We start from the raw sequence: 22,068 nt of genomic DNA, 5'->3' as shown, positions 1-22,068 counted from the left end.
GAACTTGAACGAACCCCGCAGAAAGGAAAAAACTCCCAAAGACGACAGGAATGAAAAAAAAACACAAGCTAGAAGAAACGTCTGGATCACAACCTCACACACACGTTTCCCTTTGAGTCCAGAGAGAGAAAGTAAAAATAACTAACTTATTAACTCGCTGCCAAGGAAAGGGCAAGTGGACGGGAGATAAACAAAGACAGGAAGAGAGAGAGAGAGAGAGAGAGAGAGAGAGAGAGAGAGAGAGAGAGAGAGAGGGGTGAGATGGCAGAAAGGGAGTTATTAAGAAGAAAGTGAAAGATGGAATAAGGAAGGGAATGACTCAGAAACCGTGAGAGAATTGAAAGAAAAACAAACAAAGCAGCAGGATAAAGAAGAAGAGAAATAAAAGGCAGAAACAGAATACAAAGAAAGAGGAGAGAGAAAGAGAGAGAGAGGGAGAGAGAGAGAGAGAGAGAGAGAGAGCGAGAGAGAGAGAGAGAGAGAAAGAGCGAGAGAGAGAGAGAGAGAGAGAGAGAGAGAGAGAGAGAGCGAGAGAGAGAGAGAGCGAGAGAGAGCGAGCGAGAGAGAGCGAGCGAGAGAGAGAGCGAGAGAGAGAGAGAGAGAGAGAGAGATCGAGAGAGAGAGAGAGAGAGCGAGAGAGAGAGAGCGAGAGCGAGAGGTTTAGGATAGACCTGTGGGCACGGTCATAATAAAATTAGATTAATAAAGGTTGTAAAAAGTGGACAGAGAGAGAGAGATATTGTAGATTAGAAGAAGAGAGAGAGAGAGAGAGAGAGAGAGAGGGAGACAGAGCACAAGTTAGAGCGAGAGAGGGAGAGAGGGTGAGAGAGAGAAAAACAGCATGAGATAGAGTGATAGAGAGAGAAAGCGAGAAAGAGAGGGAGAGAGAGAGAGAAAGAAAGATATTGTAGATTAGAAGAAGAGTGAGCGAGAAAAAGCAAGAGAGAGCACGAGAGAGAGAGGTAGGAAAAGAGAGAGAGAGAGAGAGAAAGAGAGAGAGAGAGGAAAGAAAGAGAGAGAGAGAGAGAGAGACCCTTCCCCTCTTTCCCTGCCAGCTGTTAAATTCCTCCATTGTCTTTTTTTCTCCCTCTGCTGCCTCACTGAGGAACAAACCACCCTCTGTCTCTGACACACACACACACACACACACACACACACACACACACACACACACACACACACAGTTAGAAACCACTGGCCCACTCTGGAACAACAGATCAGGGGTCAGCTGGCAGAGGAAGCTCTGAGATTTATTCTGGGGTTATTTCAGTTTCATGTGTGATTATTGTGTTTTTAACTGGATTCATTATGTGTAAAATATTCTCCAACATGTTCTGTTTTTAAAAGCAGTGTAAGAGGCCTGCAGGCAGAGTTAGTTACCATCAGAACATGTGGATGGAACTCACAGACGGCTGGATGGTGAAACTGTGGAGCAGTGACCTGATGTTTGTCTTTTTTGAGAGTTTTAAAATAATTGATTTTACTTTACTGCAGGCTAACAGTCAGTGTGTTTAGATGCACAGTTTAATGGAGCTATGCTTATAAATCGATATTGGCGTCTAATAGGACTTCTGTCCTTATCCCAGTTTACATGCAACTGAGAAAATCTAATAACTGACGGGAACGTGTCCTCCTCCTCAACACTGGGTGGAGATATGAGTTGTTTCAGCAGGTTAATATGGCGCCTTTCTGTTCACCTCAGTTAGACACTTTGTGCCGTCGCTACTGACCGGCTAATATGCAACCGGCTAATGTGATCGGCTAATGTGACCGGCTAATGTGGGACCAGCTAATGTGACCGGCTAATGAGACCAGCTAATGTGCGAGCGGCTAATGTGCGACCTGCTAATGCGAGCGGCTAATGTGCGAGCGGCTAATGCAAACGGCTAATGTAACCAGCCAATGCTACCGGCTAATGTAATCGGCTAATGCAACCGGCTAATGCAACCGGCTAATGTAACCAGCTAATGTGTAACCGGCTATTATAACCAGCTAATGCTACCGGCTAATGTAACCGGCTAATTCAACCGGCTAATGTAACCGGCTAATGTAACCGGCTAACATAACCAGCTAATGCTACCGGCTAATGTAACCGGCTGATGCAACCGGCTAATGTAACCAGCTAATGTAACCGGCTAATGTGTAACCGGCTAACATAACCAGCTAATGCTACCGGCTAATGTAACCGGCTAATGCAACCGGCTAATGTAACCGGCTAATGTAACCGGCTAATGCTACCGGCTAATGTAACCGGCTAATGCAACCGGCTAATGTAACCTGCTAATGCGACCAGCTAATGCTACCGGCTAATGTGACCTGCTAATGCGACCAGCTAATGCTACCGGCTAATGTGACCTGCTAATGCGACCAGCTAATGCTACCGGCTAATGTGCGGCCTGCTAATGTGACCGGCTATGCGACCGGCTTTCTTGGACGTTTTTGTCCCGGGGTCATCCTCCAGTTATAGTCAGATTAAGGCAATAATTTGTTTTTTTCCAGTGTCATGTAAACGTCCTTAGTGCTTTATATTTTTATAATCTGCTCAGTCAGACATTCTGGGCTGCAGACGAAGAAGACATATTTCATCCAAGAGGCAAGAGGTCACGATCACACACCGCTCTGCAGCAGGATGTGGGTTTTAAATCCGTCCAAGTTCCCGAGTTAAGTTTCAGTCTGAACCTGGTTTCACTGCATCACTCTCCCACTTATTTACACGCTGTCAGTCTGATTCACACGCTCATTAGTGAGAAGCCAAAAACCAGAGAGAGGTTAAAATAGAGGCTGAGGAAAAGGGAACAGCAGCAGTAATTTCAGAGCCGAGGCTTCACTTCTCCTTCAGTCAGAAAGACTCTGATGAGCTTTAATCTCTGGATCTTAAATCTAGGAAGTTCAGCTTTCAGTCAGCTTGTTTTTTGTAAGTTTGCTCTTCTTTAAGTTATAAATCTGTTATGTATAATCCCTTAAAAGTGTTTTAATTTAACCGTAAAGTTTCCCATGACACAAAACATGACATTTTTTCTTGTTTCTTGTATGTTTTTCTCTCCGTTTTCATCTCCGTCCCTCCAGGTTGAACTTCTCTTCCTCTCTCTGTTTTACTTTCCCACAGGCTGCGTTCTCACAGCTGCATTGTGGGTAAAACTATCAGATGTCCCCACATGGTGGGACGTGCTCGCATGTGGGTAAAGAGACATAGACGAGGGGGGGGGCACTCTGATATATAGTCAGAAAATAGAGAACTATGAAGAAGAAGTGTCATACACAGCAGTAATGTGGATTTAGAAAAGGGAAATATGAGGGGAAAAAAGGCATCAATCCAAAGAAAAAGCACTGTGAGAAGCTGAAACAAGCAAGACAAAAGAGGTTAAAGCTCAAATATATTCATAGAAAAAGGAAAGAGGAAGTTTCACACCTACAGTTTGTTTGTTCAGTGTGAATCAGAGACCAAATTGTTGCTGCAGGATGCAACACAAAGCTGCTCAATTGGTCAAAATGTCCATCCACAGTGTGGTTTTTTTGGTGCAATAACTGTGTTCACACCTGCCCAAACTACAAACAAGGCAGGTGTGAAAACGCCCTGACGAGTCAAAGCACAAGTCTGGTGTCTTGAAAAAGGGAGAGGATGTACTTATTATGCTGTAATATCATTATAAAACTAAAAGAAGCTCTGCTGCTGCTAATAACTGCACAACTTTCCACCTTTCACTGGTGTCTGAGCAAAAGGAAGGTTCTGGGAAACCTGCAGGATTTTGTCTGATTTTGTCAGAATCTGACCCAATGTCTCTGTGCAGGTACAGCTCTAGCCCATCTGGTGCCATAGACGAGATCCATTGGTGTTGAACAGCTCCGCTTGCTGTTTCTCTGAGGGGGAACTCCTGTTTCTGTTTGTCCATGGTGCCAACCAGCTATATAATACAACTGTCTGTCTATAGAATTATTAACTTACAAGTCAATTCTCAAAGAAGCCCAGCTGGAGACGCTAACAAAGTTAGAGACAAGAGAGACGATCAAAGTGCAAACCGCATGAAAAATGTGGTGCTTAAAACTGTTTTAAGCTAGCGTTGCTTTATTTCAACCTAGCTAGCAAGCTAATACAAATGAAACGTCTTCACACAAAAAGGCATTTAAAAACAGATTGGGACTTCTCCTCCTCCTCTTTTCTTTTCTTTTGATACTGAGCACCGGAGAGCTTTGACGGCCGTTTCATCTTGAAGATTTATCAAAACATAACGTGACCTGACCTCTGTGACAGCGATCTGACCGTCTAAAGGGGGGCAAGGCAATGACCACACGTCAATTGACTCAGCACCACAAGTGAGAAAATGTCATTGTTTATCTGTTTCTTTCTTTCTTTCTTTCTTTCTTTATTATATAAGATATATCAAAACATAACGTGTCTGTCACTTTACGTTACTTGACCTCTCTGACAGCGGTCTGACCATCTAAAGGGGGGCAAGGCAATGACCACACATCACGTGACTCAGCACCACAAGTGACAAAATGTCACTGTTTATCCGTTTCTTTATTTTGTTAATATTTATGATTCTCAAGACAGAACACGAAGAGAGGGTGACAATGGGCATTGGAAATGATTATGTTATTTATTTTTTTGTCCCTCGAGGGTGACTGGCGGCGCCCTCCAGCAGATGGCGCTCTAGGCGACCCCCTATGTCTCCTATACCTAGAGCCGGCCCTGGCTCTGTGGCAGGTATTAGGAATAACTTAATAGAAACAGTAAAACAAGACCGTCTTGCTGACGGTCTTGTTGCCTCTTGCCTCTTATGTAGGTCAGATAGAGGCGTCAAGAATAAATGAAGAGTGTTTAACAACCAGTTAAAAGTTAATTTTAGTTGCTTCAAGTGTCAGGAAAGAAGGAAGGAAAACTGCTGTGGCTTCTGTCAATGTTAAAGACAAAAAGAGAGGAAAAGACAAACTTGACTCTGGAGTAACAAGCAGCAGCATGTCTGTCATGAACAAATAACAAACATTCCCAAAGAGGAGACAGACGGAAGAAGGTGGGCAGAAGAAGAAGAGAGGACTGGAATGATAAGGAAGGAGAAGAGAGAGAGAGAGAGAGGATGAATTTAAAGGAGACAGAAACTTTTCTTTCTGTGGGGAAAGAATGAAAATGAAGGTCAGATGTAGAGAGGAAGAGGGAAAGATTTACAAAAAAAGATGAAAGATTTACTGACCTTAGAAGGGACCCGTGCTGTCAGCAGATAGGCTCGATGTGATGCCAGCGCCTGAGAACACACACACACACACACACACTGGTCAGACAACACTGAATAACTGAGCTGCTGGCTTCAGACTGAACACAACCGCCTGCTGTGAGATTCAACACGTGAGAGACAAAGAAGGAAAAAAGTGGAGGAGGTTTGACTTGATCAACCATAAATTAGGAAGTAACAGTTCAGAAGTCGACACTGAAACCGCGACACCAAATCAAACAAATGTGGACGTTATGGGAACATTATGTCCTCCTCCTCACCACTGGGTGGAGATATGCGTAGTTTCAGCTTGTTTCAGTATGGCGCCTTTCTGTTGACCTCAGTTAGACACTTTGTGCCGTCTCTACTGACCGGCGACCTGCTAATGTGACCGGCTAATGTGCGACTGGCTATTGTGCAACCTGCTAATGTGACCGGCTAATGTGACCGTCTAATGCGACTGGCTAATGTGCGACCGTCTAATGCGACCTGCTAATGCGACCGGCTAATGTGCAACCTGCTAATGCGACCGGCTAATGTAACCAGCTAGAAAGCTGCATGTTATTTGGCTAATTTCCCCTTTGTTTCAGGACTCTCCCTGTGAGTGTATGACCATTTATGTTATTTTAGTGCCTTAATATTTGCATTCACATCGTTAAAGAAAGCATATGTTACCTGGGTATTTAACTGTAAGCCACAACTTTTCTTTTAGTGTTCTTGTAGTTGATAAAAAAAAAACCTAAAACCATACTCGTAATAAGGAGTAGTTTGCCAAACTGTGGTGTTAACAGAACCCTAAATAAATATTGAAACATGGTAAATTATGTTTATTTTTGCATTCTGGAGCTTTCTGCTGCAGCAGAGAGGTCAGAAGGTCTCACATGTAAATATTAAATAGGTTCAGTTGGAGAGAAAGTGGCAGTTTGGCCTCAGGAGAAGGTTCTTCACTAATACTATATATTATCTTTCACCATGTGCTGAACTTCTGTCCTGGCAGACAGAGAGTGTAGCCAGTTTCCAACTGACCAAATCAGACTCTTACTCATCACGAGAGCACGAGGGGCTGAGACTGAAATGCTGCAAGTGCAATGGTCCTCTTCAGCACATTTTCACTGTGGTGAGATTTTAAGAGAGCGAGAGAGAGAGAGAGAGATCCAGGTTCGATATCGTCACAATCAGCCTGATGTGTTTCCAGTCTGAGGTCTGTTGACATGGAGGTTCAGGTGTGCAGCAGATGTGAGAGCAGGTTGATACGTGTGAGCGAGTCCACAGCAGCGCACGACTTAATGGAAAACAGACGAGCAACAGTGAGAAATCTGGACCATGATGCACTGCTTGCAAGTTTCATGTCCTGCAGACCATGTAACGAGAGAAAACTGAAGGTTTCTGATGGAACCTTAAGGCTGTTTCCACTACAGTCCAATACCCAGAATGGAAAATTGCTAACAGGCTAACAGTTAGCTCTGTAGCAGTACAGTGTGTATGTGCTAACAGGCTAACAGTTAGCTCTGTAGCAGTACAGTGTGTATGTGCTAACAGGCTAACAGTTAGCTCTGTAGCAGTACAGTGTGTATGTGCTAACAGGCTAACAGTTAGCTCTGTAGCAGTACAGTGTGTATATGCTAACAGGCTAACAGTTAGCTCTGTAGCAGTACAGTGTGTATGTGCTAACAGGCTAACAGTTAGCTCTGTAGCAGTACAGTGTGTATATGCTAACAGGCTAACAGTTAGCTCTGTAGCAATACAGTGTGTATGTGCTGCTGCTGCAGGAGGTGTTCACTTAGCGATCTCTGTTTGTTTACAACAAGCACCGGACACTCTGTGCACAGTTAGTGATGCGGGTTTATTCACGATCACTATGTTTATGATCAGCTGAGATGCTGTGCATAATTAGCCATGCTGCTTTGTTTACCATCAGCTGCTGACGTTTGCACAGTTAGCGACGGCGGCCACAGTTGCGTCTCCCGTGTTTAACCCTAAACCTCTCTTGAAGTCTCAGAATGAAGCAGAGAAAAGTCGACCTGCAACAAAAACAGCAACACACACAGCCCAAAATATTGTTCTAATTGTTATTGTTTATTGGATTTATTTATTTTTTGCACTACCTCAGACCTGAAGCTTGTTATCATAGTTGCAGTTTCTTTTTGCACAACTGTTTTTATTATAAATATTTAACCTGTGGTTCTGTTCATTTTTACATGTTGCATTTTTCTTGTTAATAAAAATATTTCTGTTAAATTTTGTGGTCTTTGTTTTTATCCTGGTGGTATCGAAAATGGTATCGAGTATCGAGTTGAAAATTTTAATATCGTGACAACCCTAGTGTTAACTTTGTCCTGACAGATCCATATTCCTCATGTTGTTTTCTGTTGTTATCATGTTTTTGGCTCTGAGACTCTTTTCTTTCCTCCCGTTTTCTCCCTCTGACAGATTTTCTTTTGACTTTAATTTCAGGCAACAATCTGCATTTAATTTTCATTAAACAAATGAAACAAATCTGCCCGACACATCACCTTGAAGCAGTTAGAAGTGTTTCGCCTCATTTTAAGAAAAATCACGGCACGGGTTTTTAATCTGCTGGTCTACAGCTGTGGAATGTGGAGTGTGTGTGTGTGTGTGTGTGTGTGTGTGTGTGTCCCAACACCCTGTGGCTGTGAGTGGGTTGCTTTAGTCAAGTCCTGACAGGAGCTGTGGTATGTGGTCAAAGGAGAAGAAAATTAAATAAAACATGTTCCTGGGTGAAGAAGTTTGAGTGAACATAAGAAGATCACGGGTTAAAAGTGGTGTCAGGACATCGGTACCACTTTAATCCTCACAAGTTTTATTCTCACACTCACACAGAACTGAGGTGAGCTCACATACCTGCAGTCTAATGAAACCAGATACTCAGACACAGAAAAGGTGTTTCCACTACAGTCCAGTACCCAGAATAGGGCAAAACGCCCCTAATCTGAATATGAGCCGTCCTGAGGGTCTTTTGTCTGGACTTTTTTAGTCCCTGTAGAAGAGCAGGGTCGTTTTTCTCCCCTGAAAAAAGCCTGGTTGCTGATTGGATAGAACACTAAGCAGGATGTGACGTAGTACTGGACGCCACAACAACACGCAACATTTGTAAAAGCCGGTGAAGCAGTGTTGCCAACTTAGCAACTTTGTTGCTATATTTAACAACTTTTCAGACCTTTTTCAAGAAAGCGACTGGTGACAAATCCAGCGACTTTTTCTGGTGTTATGGAAGACTTTTGGAGACTCGTTCTTACTCTTTTTAACGAGCCGCGGGGGCCTGCATAAAATGAAAAAAAAAAGACACAAAATGACCAAAAAAAGACACAAAATAACTAAAAAAGACACAAAAAGACACAAAATGACCAAAAAGACACAAGTTGACCAAAAAAAGACACAAATTGACAAAAAGAGACACAAAATAACTAAAAAAGACACAAAAAATACACAAAAAACCCACAAAATGACCAAAAAAAAGACACAAAATAACTTATTAATTAATAGCCCAAAACTCCATAGAGTTAAGGGACGCTGCTGCTAACATTTGCGTTGAAACAGTAGCTCCTCACATTGTGCTGTATTTCTTTTCTTTCACCTCTGTCTCCCTGTCCTGTCCACCTCTGTCATATTGTATGTGTGTTTATAGTATACGTTTGGACGGGTTGATGGCTAATGTCGTTGTCCTAGTACTTCCTAGTTACTCTGTGCAATGACAATAAAGGAAATCTGACTGTGACTCTGACTCTACAGTAGCAAATTTATTTTGTGACTCGTTCTTACATTGTTTTCTGCATTATGCATTATGTATATAAAGTTTTCATATCAGCATAAAAAATATCCAGTAATATCAGCCTAACGCCTGCAGACTCTGAGCATCCAGACGATTTGTAATGCTTCGTCTCTGTTCAGCTGCAGAGGAAAACAGGGAAGCAGCAGTGTGACACACACACACACACACACACACACACACACACACACACACACACACTGACTGACTGATGACTCACAGCATCTCCTTCAGACGGAGCTACTGTAGCCGCAGTCATGAGAAATATTTAACAACCATGTGCAGCCAGACCAGGAACTCAGGAGTCACAGACTACAGAACTAAATAAAGAGTCAATACGAGTCTCCTTCTGCTGAATTACAAGTCAATCACAAAAACCTTTAATTGATTATTTGTAATATCAGAAATCAGCCCGTTAGCATTAACTGAGATGTTAGATTTGGCAAAAAACAAAAACTAAATGTTCGTTACAGCGACTCCTTGGAGTGTCTGTTAGTCCAACCAAACGCTGAACAAGACATTTTTACTGAACAAAACATTCAAATAAACTGTCATTAAGTGAAAATACAGTGAAAGGGTCAAAGGTATTAGACCAAACAGCTAAAATTAAAAAGTATTGAAATGACTGGACTAAAATGCTTCTGCAGCCGTCATCGCTACATGTAAGAATTTTCGGTAGAATGCAGCTTAAGGCACGTCCTGGTTTGCCTCCCTGCTCAGACCAGGAGGTTGCCGCCTGGTTTAAAAATGGTTGAAATGAGACGCAAATGAGTCAGCCAGGGCCGAACACTGAGATTTGAACTACAGCAGCACCAAAATAGAAAATTTCCTCTGGGGAAATTCTGAAAGGGCCACAGGGGCTACTGTCGGTGTGTATCTGTAACTGTAATCACATCAAAGCATCAAAGGCTTTGCGGTCGACCAATAAGAGCAGAGCAATCAACGGAAATTAACAGCTGTGGAATCTTCTAGCACAGTGACAGCAGCCAGAGGTGGGCAGAATGAAATTTCTGGCCTCGAACAGAAAGCATTTTTTCGCAAAACCATAATACCTATCATTGATCCGACTTCACTTTGAGCATTCTGAGTTCTTCCTGAATGTCTACATATGTTTTTTGTGAAGAAAAATGAAAAAATAGCTTTGTTAGAGCGATCTAAAAAACTGTTAAATATGCTTTTCTACAGAAATCTTCCTGCGTTTTTAATATGGGAGCCAATGAGGCTGTTGGTGGTGTTGGTGGATCATCTGTGCGTCCTACGCCCAAACTATAACTCTGACAGCTTTACCAGAGGATTGTGAAGGAGAAGACTAATCTTCCTACGTTTCTATGTATAAATTATTTCTTTAGAGTGGAATTTGCGGCCTGGAGCGCAGTTTTCAAATTTATTTTTTGACAGTTTTTTCTCTCCCTCTACACTCTGGCGATGATGTCACACACTGTGACACGAACATTCCGTGCAATACACACCCATTATAATCTCAGAATTTCTCCAAAAATGATCATGGTCATTGAACAGGGATTGATAAAAAACTATATGACCTATCGAAACGTGGATTAATACACTGATACACAAGACTTGTGTCTACTGTTTAAAGTTTAAATGGAGTCTCTAGGTGAAATTATGCCGGAGAAGTAGACGTTTAAAAATCTCCAATTATTGTTTTGTTTCGCTAATTTTTTTCCGGCCTTCCCATTCATTTCAATGCAAAAATTTCGGGCAGACGAGTAGTAGTAGTAGTAGACTAGTAGCGGGACGAAATTGTGTCTGGAAGAGGAAGAAGAAAAAAATTTGCTGTAGGTGCGATTGCCCTGTGACCCTAATTAAAAATGGATTTCGACTAGAGAAGGGCTGTCCTCACAAGTCACAGAGGAGCCTCATACTAACTCCCTGATTCATTCTACTAGTGTTAAGACGGCTGCAGTGATACCTGCAGGGTGTAAAAATCTGCCTGAAAGAAGTTGATTCTGTTCTCTAGAGTCTTAGTTGTCCTCTCTGCTGTAACCTGCAGCAACATGCCCACACCAACGCAGCATCTCGCACTTTATTTCCCCTAAAGGAGCAAAAATAAATGGTTCATTCATGTCATAAACTCAGCCAGCCGACTAACTTTCCTGTTGGAGCTGGGCAGCAATGTTTCACTGCTAATGACTTGAGTGATAAAGCTTCCGACAGGTCTCTAAACAAGACTCATTTCTGACCAAACATCCTGGAAGAGGAGTTAAAATTCTGCTTAACGCCATTACCTGAAAACTAAACATTATATTTGCAGCATTTAGAAAAAAGATGCTGTCACTTACCAGCACTCTGTTCTCCACCTTGTCACCTTTGACCTCCAGCTGGACTTTGCGCCTCAGGGTCAGCTTCACCCTCCGGCCCACCGCCTCCCGAACACTCTCTGAAACACACATGATGTGTCACATTACACACTGATTACTGGAGCTTCAGATGAACTGGTCGCCACACCTCTCATGCTTCATTAAAGTGGGAATAATGAGGTGTTTCCTGTTGCCTTATGTCAGGGGTCTCAAACTCTAATTACCTGGGGGCCACTGGAGGCAGTATCATAATGACCAAAAAAAGACAAAATGACAAAAAAAAAGACACAAAATTACAAAAAAAAAAAAAGATACAAAATGACAGAAAAAACCCAAATTACTTAAAAAAACACACAAAATGACAAAAAAGACACAAAATGACAAAAAGACACAAAATGACAAAAAGACACAAAATGACAAAATGACACAAAATGACTGAAAAAACACTAAATTACTTTAAAAATACAAAGAATTACCAAAAAAAGACACAAAATGATAGAAAAAAAACCTAAATTACTTAAAGAAGAAACAAAATGACCAAAAAAAAGACACAAAATTACCAAAAAAGACGCAAAATTATTTTTAAAAAAGACATAAAATTACCAAAAAAAGACAAAATTATTTGAAAAAAGACACAAAATAACCAAAAGAAATAATTAAAGGGACCTTCCACACACAACAAGGTAAAGTGCCATTCATATAAAACTCACATTAAACTTTCATATCAAGGTGGGGGCCACAAAATATCGTCACGAGGGCCGCATTTGGCCCACGGGCCGCAAGTTTGAAACCCATGCCTTACATCAATGTGAGTCTAACTATGAGTCAAACTATGCCCTTTAACCTCAAAATGTGTGTGTGTGTGTGTGCGTGCGTTTAATCAAACTGTAATCACATCAAAGGATCAAAGGCTTTGTGGTCCACCAATCAGAGCAGAGCAATCAACAGAATTAACTGCCGCTGTAGAATGATCCGGAACAGTGACAGCAGCCAGAGGTGGACAGAGTGGAATTTCTGGCCTCAAACAAAAAGCATTTTTGGCAAAACCATAATACCTATCATTGATCCGACTTCACTTTGAGCGTCCTGAGTTCTTCCTGAACGTCTACATATGGTTTTTGTGAAGAAAAATGAAGAAATAGCTTTGTTAGAGCGATCTGAAAAACTGTTAAATATGCTTTTCTACAGAAATCCTCCTGCGTTTTTAATATGGGAGCCAATGAGGCTGTTGGTGTGTGTTTTGTGTCTTTTTGGACATTTTGTGTCTTTTTTGGACATTTTGTGTCTTTTTTTGGTCATTTTGTGTCTTTTTTTAGTAATTTTGTGTCTTTTTTTTACATTTTGTGTCTTTTTTTGACATTTTGTGTCTTTTTTTTGACATTTTGTGTCTTTTTTGGAGATTTTGTGTCTTTTTCGGACATTTTGTGTCTTTTTTTTAGTAATTTTGTGTCTTTTTTTTAGTAATTTTGTGTCTTTTTTAGGACATTTTGTGTCTTTTTTTGGTCATTTTGTGTCTTTTTTTAGTAATTTTGTGTCTTTGTCCATTTATGGGTTAGAAACCATATTTTCCCACCGCTGGTTAAGTGGTGGGAAAATCCAGGGACAGTTGGAGGAAGAGGGGGAGGGTGAAGGAGTCAGATTAAGTAACAAGACAGAGAGAGAGAGAGAGAGAGAGAGAGAGAGAGAGAGAGAGAAAGAGAGAGAGAGAGAGAGAGAGAGAGGGAAAGGAGGTGAATGAGGAGACAGAAAACATGAAGACATTAGGATTAAAAAATAGGTAAAATGAGGGTAAAAAAGCAGGAAAAAAAAGTGTGTTTGTGCACGGAGAAGAACAAGTTTTAATGAGTGTGAGAGCTTCGTCCCTCCCTTTATGACATCATGCTGTCCTCCTCCTCCTCCTCCTCCTCCTCCTCCTCCTCCTCCTCCTCCTCCAGACACATGATGAGGTCATGAGGAGGATGAAAACATTAGAGCAGGAAGCAGCGTGCAGGCTGATCAGAAACACATGGACAAGCTCTCTCTCCCTCCATCTATCCATCCTCGCTCTCTCGCTCTCTCGCTCACACAAAAACAAGGAGTTCCCAGCCGGACTAATTACTTTAGTGTAATAACTTGCAACATGTTTGATATAAACGTCTGGCTGAGTTTCAGTCTTTAGCTGTAGCGAGTGAGAGAAAATGTTGGGTCTTTTTCTAAAAGTATTTTTTAAGTAATTCAGTGTTTTTTCAGTCATTTTGTGTTATTTTTTGGTTATTTTTGTGTTTTGTTTGTAATTGTGTGTCTTTTTTTGGTCATTTTGTGTCTTTGTTTTGTAATTTTACGTCTTTTTTTGGTAAATTTGTGTCTTTTTTTTAGTAATTTTGTGTCCTTTTCTAAAAATGTTGTGACTTTTTAAAAGTATTTTGTGTCTATTTTTGGTGATTTTGTGTCTTTTTTAAGTAATTTAGTTTTTTTTCTGTAATTTTGTGTCTTTTTTAGTAAATTTGTGTCTTTTTTCAATAATTTTGTGTATTTTTTGGGTCATTTTGTGTCTTTTTTTGGTAAATTTGTGTCTATTTTTGGTGATTTTGTGTCTTTTTAAAGTAATTTAGTGTTTTTTCAGTCATTTTGTGTCTATTTTTGGTGATTTTGCGTCTTTTTTAAGTAATTTAGTTTTTTTCTGTCATTTTGTGTCTTTTTTAGTAAATTTGTGTCTTTTTTCAATAATTTTGTGTATTTTTTGGGTCATTTTGTGTCTTTTTGGTAAATTTGTGTCTATTTTTGGTGATTTTGTGTCTTTTTAAAGTAATTTAGTGTTTTTTCAGTCATTTTGTGTCTATTTTTGGTGATTTTGCGTCTTTTTTAAGTAATTTAGTTTTTTTCTGTCATTTTGTGTCTTTTTTTAGTAAATTTGTGTCTTTTTTCAATAATTTTGTGTCTTTTTTGGGTCATTTTGTGTCTTTTTTTTCCAGTAATTTTGTGTCTTTTTTAAGTAATTTAGTTTTATTCTGTCATTTTGTGTCTTTTTTAGTAATTTTGTGTCTTTTTTTGGTCATTTTGTGTCTTTTTTTGGTCATTTTGTGTCTTTTTTTGGTCATTTTGATACTGCCTCCAGCCGACGCTGCAGCCTCCAGCGTTACCGTCTTTAGCTGTAGCGGAGTGAGAGAAAATGTTTTCATGGCTGCATCATGTCACCACATGGAATATTAACTCCTGTGGATTTTAACAACAGCTTTCTCATAAAACAAGTGTTTGTAACGAGGACACAATGTTCTAAAGCGGAGCTGAAACAATCACTTTTTTTGGACAGAAATGCCAAACATTGTCTCATTTACGATTCTTAAGCACGCCGACCAAACTGCCTTTCAACGAATGGCCAAAAATGCCTCGTCGGTCAATAACAAATTCCAACAATACCTACAGAGAAATTCTCACCAATGTCTGTGGGCCAATAAACATGCAGCTTGCTCGTACCAAGATCTAATAATAAACCAGTATCAAATTTTTTTACATGATACCGAGTGCTGCTCAAGTGGAAGGATTTAGGCTCGTCTCTGTTTTAAACAGGCAGCAACCTCCTGGTCGGAGCAGGGAGGCAAACAAAATTAGCCAGTCGCATAAGCCGGTCGCATTAGCTGGTTGCATTAGCTGGTTGCATTAGCCAGTCTGATTAGCCAGTCGCATTAGCCGGTCGCATTAGCCGGTCGCATTAGCCGATCGCATTAGCTGGTCGCATTAGCCAGTCTGATTAGCCAGTCGCATTAGCCGGTCGCATTAGCCGGTCGCAATAGCCAGTCTGATTAGCCAGTCGCATAAGCCGGTCGCATTAGCTGGTTGCATTAGCCAGTCTGATTAGCCAGTTGCATTAGTCGGTCGCATTAGCCGGTCGCATTAGCCGGTCGCAATAGCCAGTCTGATTAGCCAGTCGCATAAGACGGTCGCATTAGCCGGTTGCATTAGCTGGTTGCATTAGCCAGTCTGATTAGCCAGTCGCATTAGCCGGTCGCATTAGCCGGTCGCATTAGCCGATCGCATTAGCTGGTCGCATTAGCTGGTCGCATTAGCCAGTCTGATTAGCCAGTCGCATTAGCCGGTCGCATTAGCCAGTCACATTAGCCGGTCGCATTAGCAGGTCGCATTAGCCGGTCTGATTAACCAGTCACATTAGCCAGTCTGATAAGCCAGTCGCATTAGCCGGTCGCATTAGCCAGTCACATTAGCCAGTCACATTAGCCAGTCGGATTAGCCAGTCGGATTAGCCAGTCGCATTAGCAGGTCGCATTAGCCGGTCTGATTAACCAGTCGCATTAGCCGTTCACAGAAGCCGGTCGCATTAGCCGGTCAGTAGCGACGGCACAAAGTGTCTAACTGAGGTCAACAGAAAGGCGCCATATTAACCTGCTGAAACGACGCATATCTCCACCCAGTGGTGAGGAGGAGGACACGTTCCCGTCAGTTATTAGATTTTCTCAGTTGCATGTAAACTGGAACAAGGACAGAAGTCCTATTAGACGGCAATATCGATTTTTAAGCATAGCTCGATTAAACTGTTCATGTAAACACACTGAGTGAGTTACTCTGCCAAAGGTCAGATCTAGAGACCCCCCTCCCCCCCCCAGTGTCAGGTCAGTCTTATGAAAACCAACAAGAAGCTCCATTCATCAGGCGTCCAGTGACAGACGGTGTGAATCGGGCTGCAGACAGCGTAACAGAGAGCACGGGGTGGTGAGTCAGCCTCCGCCTGCTGCATGGCAACACTGCACTTCTTCTTTTAGGGTTAAAACAGGCTTTTGGGGCGTTGCAGAGGTTTAATAACTCTAGTCAACAAGTTAAAAACCTGGAAGTTATCATTGATTGTGATCTTAGCTTTGGGCCCCATATTAAAAATATGACCAAAACTGCCTTTTATCATCAACCCTTTGATGCAAAACATGGTCTAAAGTGACCCGACTTTTTATATTCTATATCTTTGCAATAAATTAATTTCATCATTCAGTATTGCAGGCTTTCCACAAATACCTTGTTTTTAATCATCATACATCCTATTTTTTTTGTTTTAATTTCTAACTTTTTGAATAAAAACCCTTTTTTTAATCACTACTCTTCTAATGCACAAGGTCATTTCTGTGTTTATATGTTGTCACCAATTTAAAACCTGACAAAGAAGACACAAATATTAACTATCCTATTTTGTTAAATTGGTGTTTTTCCAATGGAACTTATTATTGGGTGGCTCTAATAAGTCTCAAATGTTAAAAATGTGATTTTCCAATGTAACCTGGTGGTTCTAACAACTCTTTTAAAGCTAAACCTTCAAAATAAGACAAACATAGTTACACATATACTCGCATGTTAATTCAGTGAATCACTTTTTGTATCACTACGCTTCTAATGCACAAGGTCATTTTAGACCCGTGTGTGTAAACTTGATGTAATAATACAAAAACTATTTTTCCTCATAAAGTATGAAAGGAAAAATGGATATAATGATCTGTTGTAATAATTAAAAAAAAAGATATTCAAACACATAGCTGGCATCTCTTCTCTTTCTTTCTTTATTTGCTACTATTTATTAGTCTATATATATCTCATACTGTACTTCTTAATTATGTTTAATTGTATTGTATTTTATTTTATCTTACCTTACTTTATTTTTATTTATTTATTTGCTATTATTTATTTGTCTATTTATATATATACATATATTTTATCATACGCTATTTTTTTATTATTCATTTATTGTTTTCATCTTTTTATCTAGCTTTTTTTTTTTAATTGTTATTAGTATTGACTTTTGTTTTTTATTTTATTTTATCTTACTTTGTTTTTTATTTATTTTATCTAATTTATTTCTAAGCTGCCTCCAGTGTTTCCTCACTGCTCCACATTCAGATGGAGCTTCCTCAGTTTGTGCTTTTCTATGTCTTGTTATTATTATTATTATTATTATTATTATTATTATTTTCTCCTTTTTTATGTGAAGCACTTTGTGTTAGATCTCTCTTGTATGAAAAGTGCTGTACAAATAAAGTCTGATTGATATTGTGTTAAAGTGTAAGCTATTTGTACAGTTTAAATGCATTGTCACAGTTGTGTTACAGCTACCTTAAAGGTTCTCAATGATATCACATCTGCGCTAGACGCTAAACAACACTGTGCTGCAATATTCATTGACCTTGCCAAAGCTTTTGATTCTGTTGATCATATCATCCTCTTAGATAGACTGAGCAGTATTGGGGTCACTAATCACTCACTGTCCTGGTTTTCTCACTATCTTTCACATCGGGTACAGCGGGTGAGGTTTGAAAACCTTCTCTCTCATCCTCTCCCAGTATCCAAGGGTGTCCCCCAAGGCTCCATACTCGGTCCTACACTGTTCTCCACATACATTAATAACATACCTCTGTCTTCTGGTAACTCACTTATTCACCTATATGCTGATGACACAATCCTTTACGCCACTGGTCCTTCCTCCAACACTGTAATCAAAACACTTCAAGATAGCTTCCTCCACATCCAACAGGCTTTCACTCACCTTAAACTGTCTCTAAACACCTCAAAAACCAAGGTCATGTGGTTCTGTCGTAAGGGTGCTAAACCCCCCCCTGTCCTAAATATCACCACCAGCGAGGGTACTTCCCTGGACCAGGTCACTGTCTATAAGTACTTGGGCATTTGGTTAGACAGCACACTATCCTTTTCCAACCACATCTCAAACATCCAATCCAGAGTAAAGGCCAAACTCGGGTTCCTCTACAGAAACCGTTTCACCTTCACCTCCTCTGCCAAACTCACCCTCATCAAAATGACAATTCTCCCCATGATTGATTATGGTGACATCATATACAGGTCTGCATGCAAAGGTACACTTTCCAAACTTGACACCCTCTACCATTCCGCCATCCGGTTTGCCACAAACGCTCCCTTCAACACACATCACTGCACGCTATACTCTCTGGTCCACTGGTCTTCACTTCACACCCGTCGAAACATGCACTGGTTTACTTTTATTTACAAAACCCTTCTTGGTCTTGCACCCCCCTATCTGCATCACCTATTGCACCCTTTGTCTGTCACACACAATACCCAGTCCTCACTCTACATCAAATTAAAAATACCAAAAACCTCCACCTCCATTGGTCTCGCATCCTTTCAATCGGCTGCTGCCGTTGACTGGAACGCTCTGCAAAAAACCCTCAAACTGGACCAGCTCATCTCCATCCCTGGCTTCAAAGCTGCTCTCTCAGACATTCTCACTGACTCCTGCAACTGTTTTTCTACCATGTAATACCACCTCACCATTTTTTCATCTTTTGTTGACTGCTGTTCGTCTGTCTGTCTGTCTGTGTTATTGTTGTAATTTTATATATATGTGTGTGTGTATATATATATATTTTGTTATCTGTTATTGTTGTTACTGTTGTTGTTGCGTTTTTACGATCCTTACTGTGTTTTACTCCCTAGCCCACCTCCCCTTCCCTCAAGTGGCCCTTGTCGCTTGTCAGGCGGCCATTGTAAATAAGAATTTGTTCTTAATGACCTGCCTGGTTAAATAAAGGTGAATTAATTAATTAATTTAATGTGAAGACATTAGCCCAAAATACATGCAAATGCTTCATTGCATGCAAAAAACATAATTGAAGTCAAACTTCTCTTATTTTAGCTCAGATTTCCAGTGAATCCGTCTGCATCGGAGCCATTAAAGCCGTTAGAACAGTTTGAGCTCCTTTCTGCAGTAAACTCTGCTGATTTACTCTCTCAGTCATCCAGCCAGGCTGTGTTGATAATATCTCACAATCCAAAGGAATTTAACAGGACACACCCCTCTCTCTCCCTCTCTCTCTCTCTCTCTCTCCCTCTCTCTCTCTCTCCCTCTCTCTCTGTCGCTCTCTCTCTAGATAAGGAAGTGTTAGAGGAGCTCTCAGGTAGCCAGTCGAGCCCTCAGGGCACCAAAACAGCTTTTTACTGACAAACAGCAACAGAAATACAGAAAAAGTCTCATTACTGACACTTTACAACAGTTTAACCCTGTGGAGTCACTAAAGCTCCAAATAATCAGACTTGTTGCCTCCATCAGACTAGAAAACAAAGCAGCGTGGAGCCCTACTGTACATTTACCTCTAAAGTTCTGGCTGTAAACTCCATGAGGCCAGTTTCAGTTTGATGATGATATACCAAGTAAAACTGGAGACAAGCTCAAATAGATTTAGTATAAAATGATAGAACTGGATGGAACCCTCTTATATGGTAGATTTGACACCTTTGGTCACATTTGCAACGTTTAAAATTAAAAAAAAGATTCAAAATCACATTTTATGTTGGACTAGAGGACTAAAAAAGACACAAAATGACAAAAAAAAAGACACAAAATGACTTAAAAAAAACCCAAAATGACCAAAAAAGACAAAATTATTAAAAAGACACAAAATGACAAAAAAAAAGAAACAAAATGACCAAACAAAGACACAAAATGACCAGAAAAGACACAAAATGTCACATTTGTGCATCTAATGTGAGTTTTTAATGTTTTTATCGAGTTTTGGGGGAAACTAAAAGTTTTTTTTACCTTCTGTGGTAACTTTTTGAGTTATCCCATCAGCTTTTTATCTCATTTATTCGTGATTTATGATGACTTTATGGCCTTTAAACCAACAATGTTTCTGTATTTCTATGCCTGACAGAAACTTTATGTATTAAAAATGAAAGTTTAGCTCCTAAATGTTGAATTATATCAGCAAAATGGCTTTTTAAAGTGAGTTTCTGATGATTTAATGGCCTTTAAACCAACAACATTTCTTTATTTCTATGTCTGACAGTAGCTTTATGTATTTAAATGAAAGTTATATCCGCAAAATGGCTTTTAAAGTGAGTTTCTGATGATTTAATGATAGTTTAAGCTGCTTCTTATAACACACTGGGGCTCTAAAGTGAGTTATTAATGTTTTGATCGAGTTTGGGGGGAAACTAAAAGTTTTAACCAAAGATATTACAACCTTTAAAAAGTTTAACTTGTTACCTGAGAAAAGGAAGAAGAACAAAGGCAGAATAATGGCTGAAGTTAAAGTTTTCTTACCGAACAGTTCGTTGGGAAAATCCGCTTTTTCCTCCATGTCTGGTGCCGAGGAGGAGCCCGAGGAGAAGCCCGAGGAGAGTCCGGGGAGAGGGGCAGGAGAGGCGGCTAGAGCCGAGAGGACACACCGCTGGACGGAGCGGTTCACCCGGAGGGGAAATCAAGGTGGAGTCCCGTTTTCTTTCTTCACCTGTCGACTCCTTCTTGATTTATTTATATAGAGTCTATGGTCGACTCCCTGTTTACCTGTTAGTGGTGCTGGACCCGCTCCTCCATACCTGCACCACCTGGACTATCCTGCATCCACAGGACTAACTGCTTAAAGTTACACAGAAATCCAAAAGTGACGACAAGTCGGTGTGTGTGTGTGTGTGTGTGTGTGTGTTTGTGTGTGTGACAACAACTCATTTCTTCACTCACACACTCCAGTGACCCCTCCTCTCCTGCTGTCGGCCTGGAAAAAGGAACAAAAGTTTGTTTTTCATGTTAAAAACAAGAGAACAGTGACACCTAGTGGTCATTTACACGCATTACAACTCTCTAGCATAAGATGTTTTTAGTCTTTTTTTTTCCATCCAACTAACTATATATTAACTATATTTACTATATATATATATATATATATATATATATATATATATATATATTTTATTATTGTTATTATTATTTAATATATATTACCATATTTCCGAGCGCCCACAAGTGTCACAAATGTTACAAAAAACAACACAAAAGACCAAAAAGACGAAATTAAATTAACAAAACACACACAAAATGACCAACCAAGAAAATATACTGTACTTCACTTTACTTGAGAATCTCCATCTTCTGCAACTTTGTACTTTATAAAAAAAGTTTGTTTTTCATGTTAAAAACGAGAGAACAGTGGCACCTAGTGGTCATTTACACGCATTGCAACTCTACACCATTAGATTTTTTTATTTTTTTTATTTCATATAACTAACTTTATATTGATCAGATGTGCATGTGAGTTGTTCCATCATGTAGAGCATGAATATAGATTTAAAGTGGCATAAATTACCTTTATTATCAGTTTGTTTCTGATTCTGTTGTTGGGGCAGTTGTAAATAACAGCTGAAACACAATATATATATATATATGACTTAAAAAATCCCAAAGAGATTAAAAAAGACACAAAAATACAAAAATTCTACATCAACTCAGTGGTGGATTGTACCCAAGTGCATTTACTCAAGTACTGTAATTAACTTGAGTATCTCCATCTTCTGCAACTTTATACTTTATAAAAAAGTTTGTTTTACGTGTTTAAAATGGTGAAACAGTGACACCTGGTGGTTATTTACACATACTGCAACTTCCTCACAGTCCTATAAATACTCAAGTACTTTTAAGTACAAATTTGATGTACTTTATATTATTAGTCTTTATCTTTTCATGCAACTTTCTACTTCTACTCAGTGATGGAATGTAACTAAGTAGATTTACTGAAGTACTGTACTAAAGTACAATTTCTAAATACTTTGCTTGAGTATTTCCATGAATGTAACTTCATACTTACAGTATAGTCCACTGGATTTGTTATAGTGGATATTATACTAATATGGTAATGTTATCATACTTATATAATTATACTTATCATACTAAGTAGCACACTTTATGCTTTTACATATTTGCTGTACAGCATACCTCATTTATAAATATCTTCTGGATATTTTTCTACTCTAT

General features: G+C 39.9%; 1 protein-coding gene across 1 annotated transcript in view; it reads right to left on the bottom strand.

The window, feature by feature from the left end:
- Positions 1-20,766, bottom strand: part of LOC131984793 (F-actin-uncapping protein LRRC16A) — a 52,050-nt gene extending 31,284 nt beyond the window's left edge. The window contains exons 1-3 of the mRNA XM_059349767.1: positions 20,365-20,766; positions 11,295-11,392; positions 5,190-5,240 (exon numbers count right to left, since the gene is read on the bottom strand). Coding sequence (XP_059205750.1) covers positions 5,190-5,240; positions 11,295-11,392; positions 20,365-20,401 — 186 coding nt within the window. The 5' untranslated portion in view covers positions 20,402-20,766. The remainder of the gene's footprint in view (positions 1-5,189; positions 5,241-11,294; positions 11,393-20,364) is intronic.
- Between the last annotated feature and the right edge of the window lie 1,302 nt (positions 20,767-22,068).

Source organism: Centropristis striata, chromosome 14 (assembly GCF_030273125.1).
Source record: "Centropristis striata isolate RG_2023a ecotype Rhode Island chromosome 14, C.striata_1.0, whole genome shotgun sequence".
Lineage (NCBI taxonomy): Eukaryota > Metazoa > Chordata > Actinopteri > Perciformes > Serranidae > Centropristis > Centropristis striata.
The sequence above is the reverse complement of the archived record's forward strand: the minus strand, read 5'-3'. Positions and strand labels throughout refer to the sequence as shown.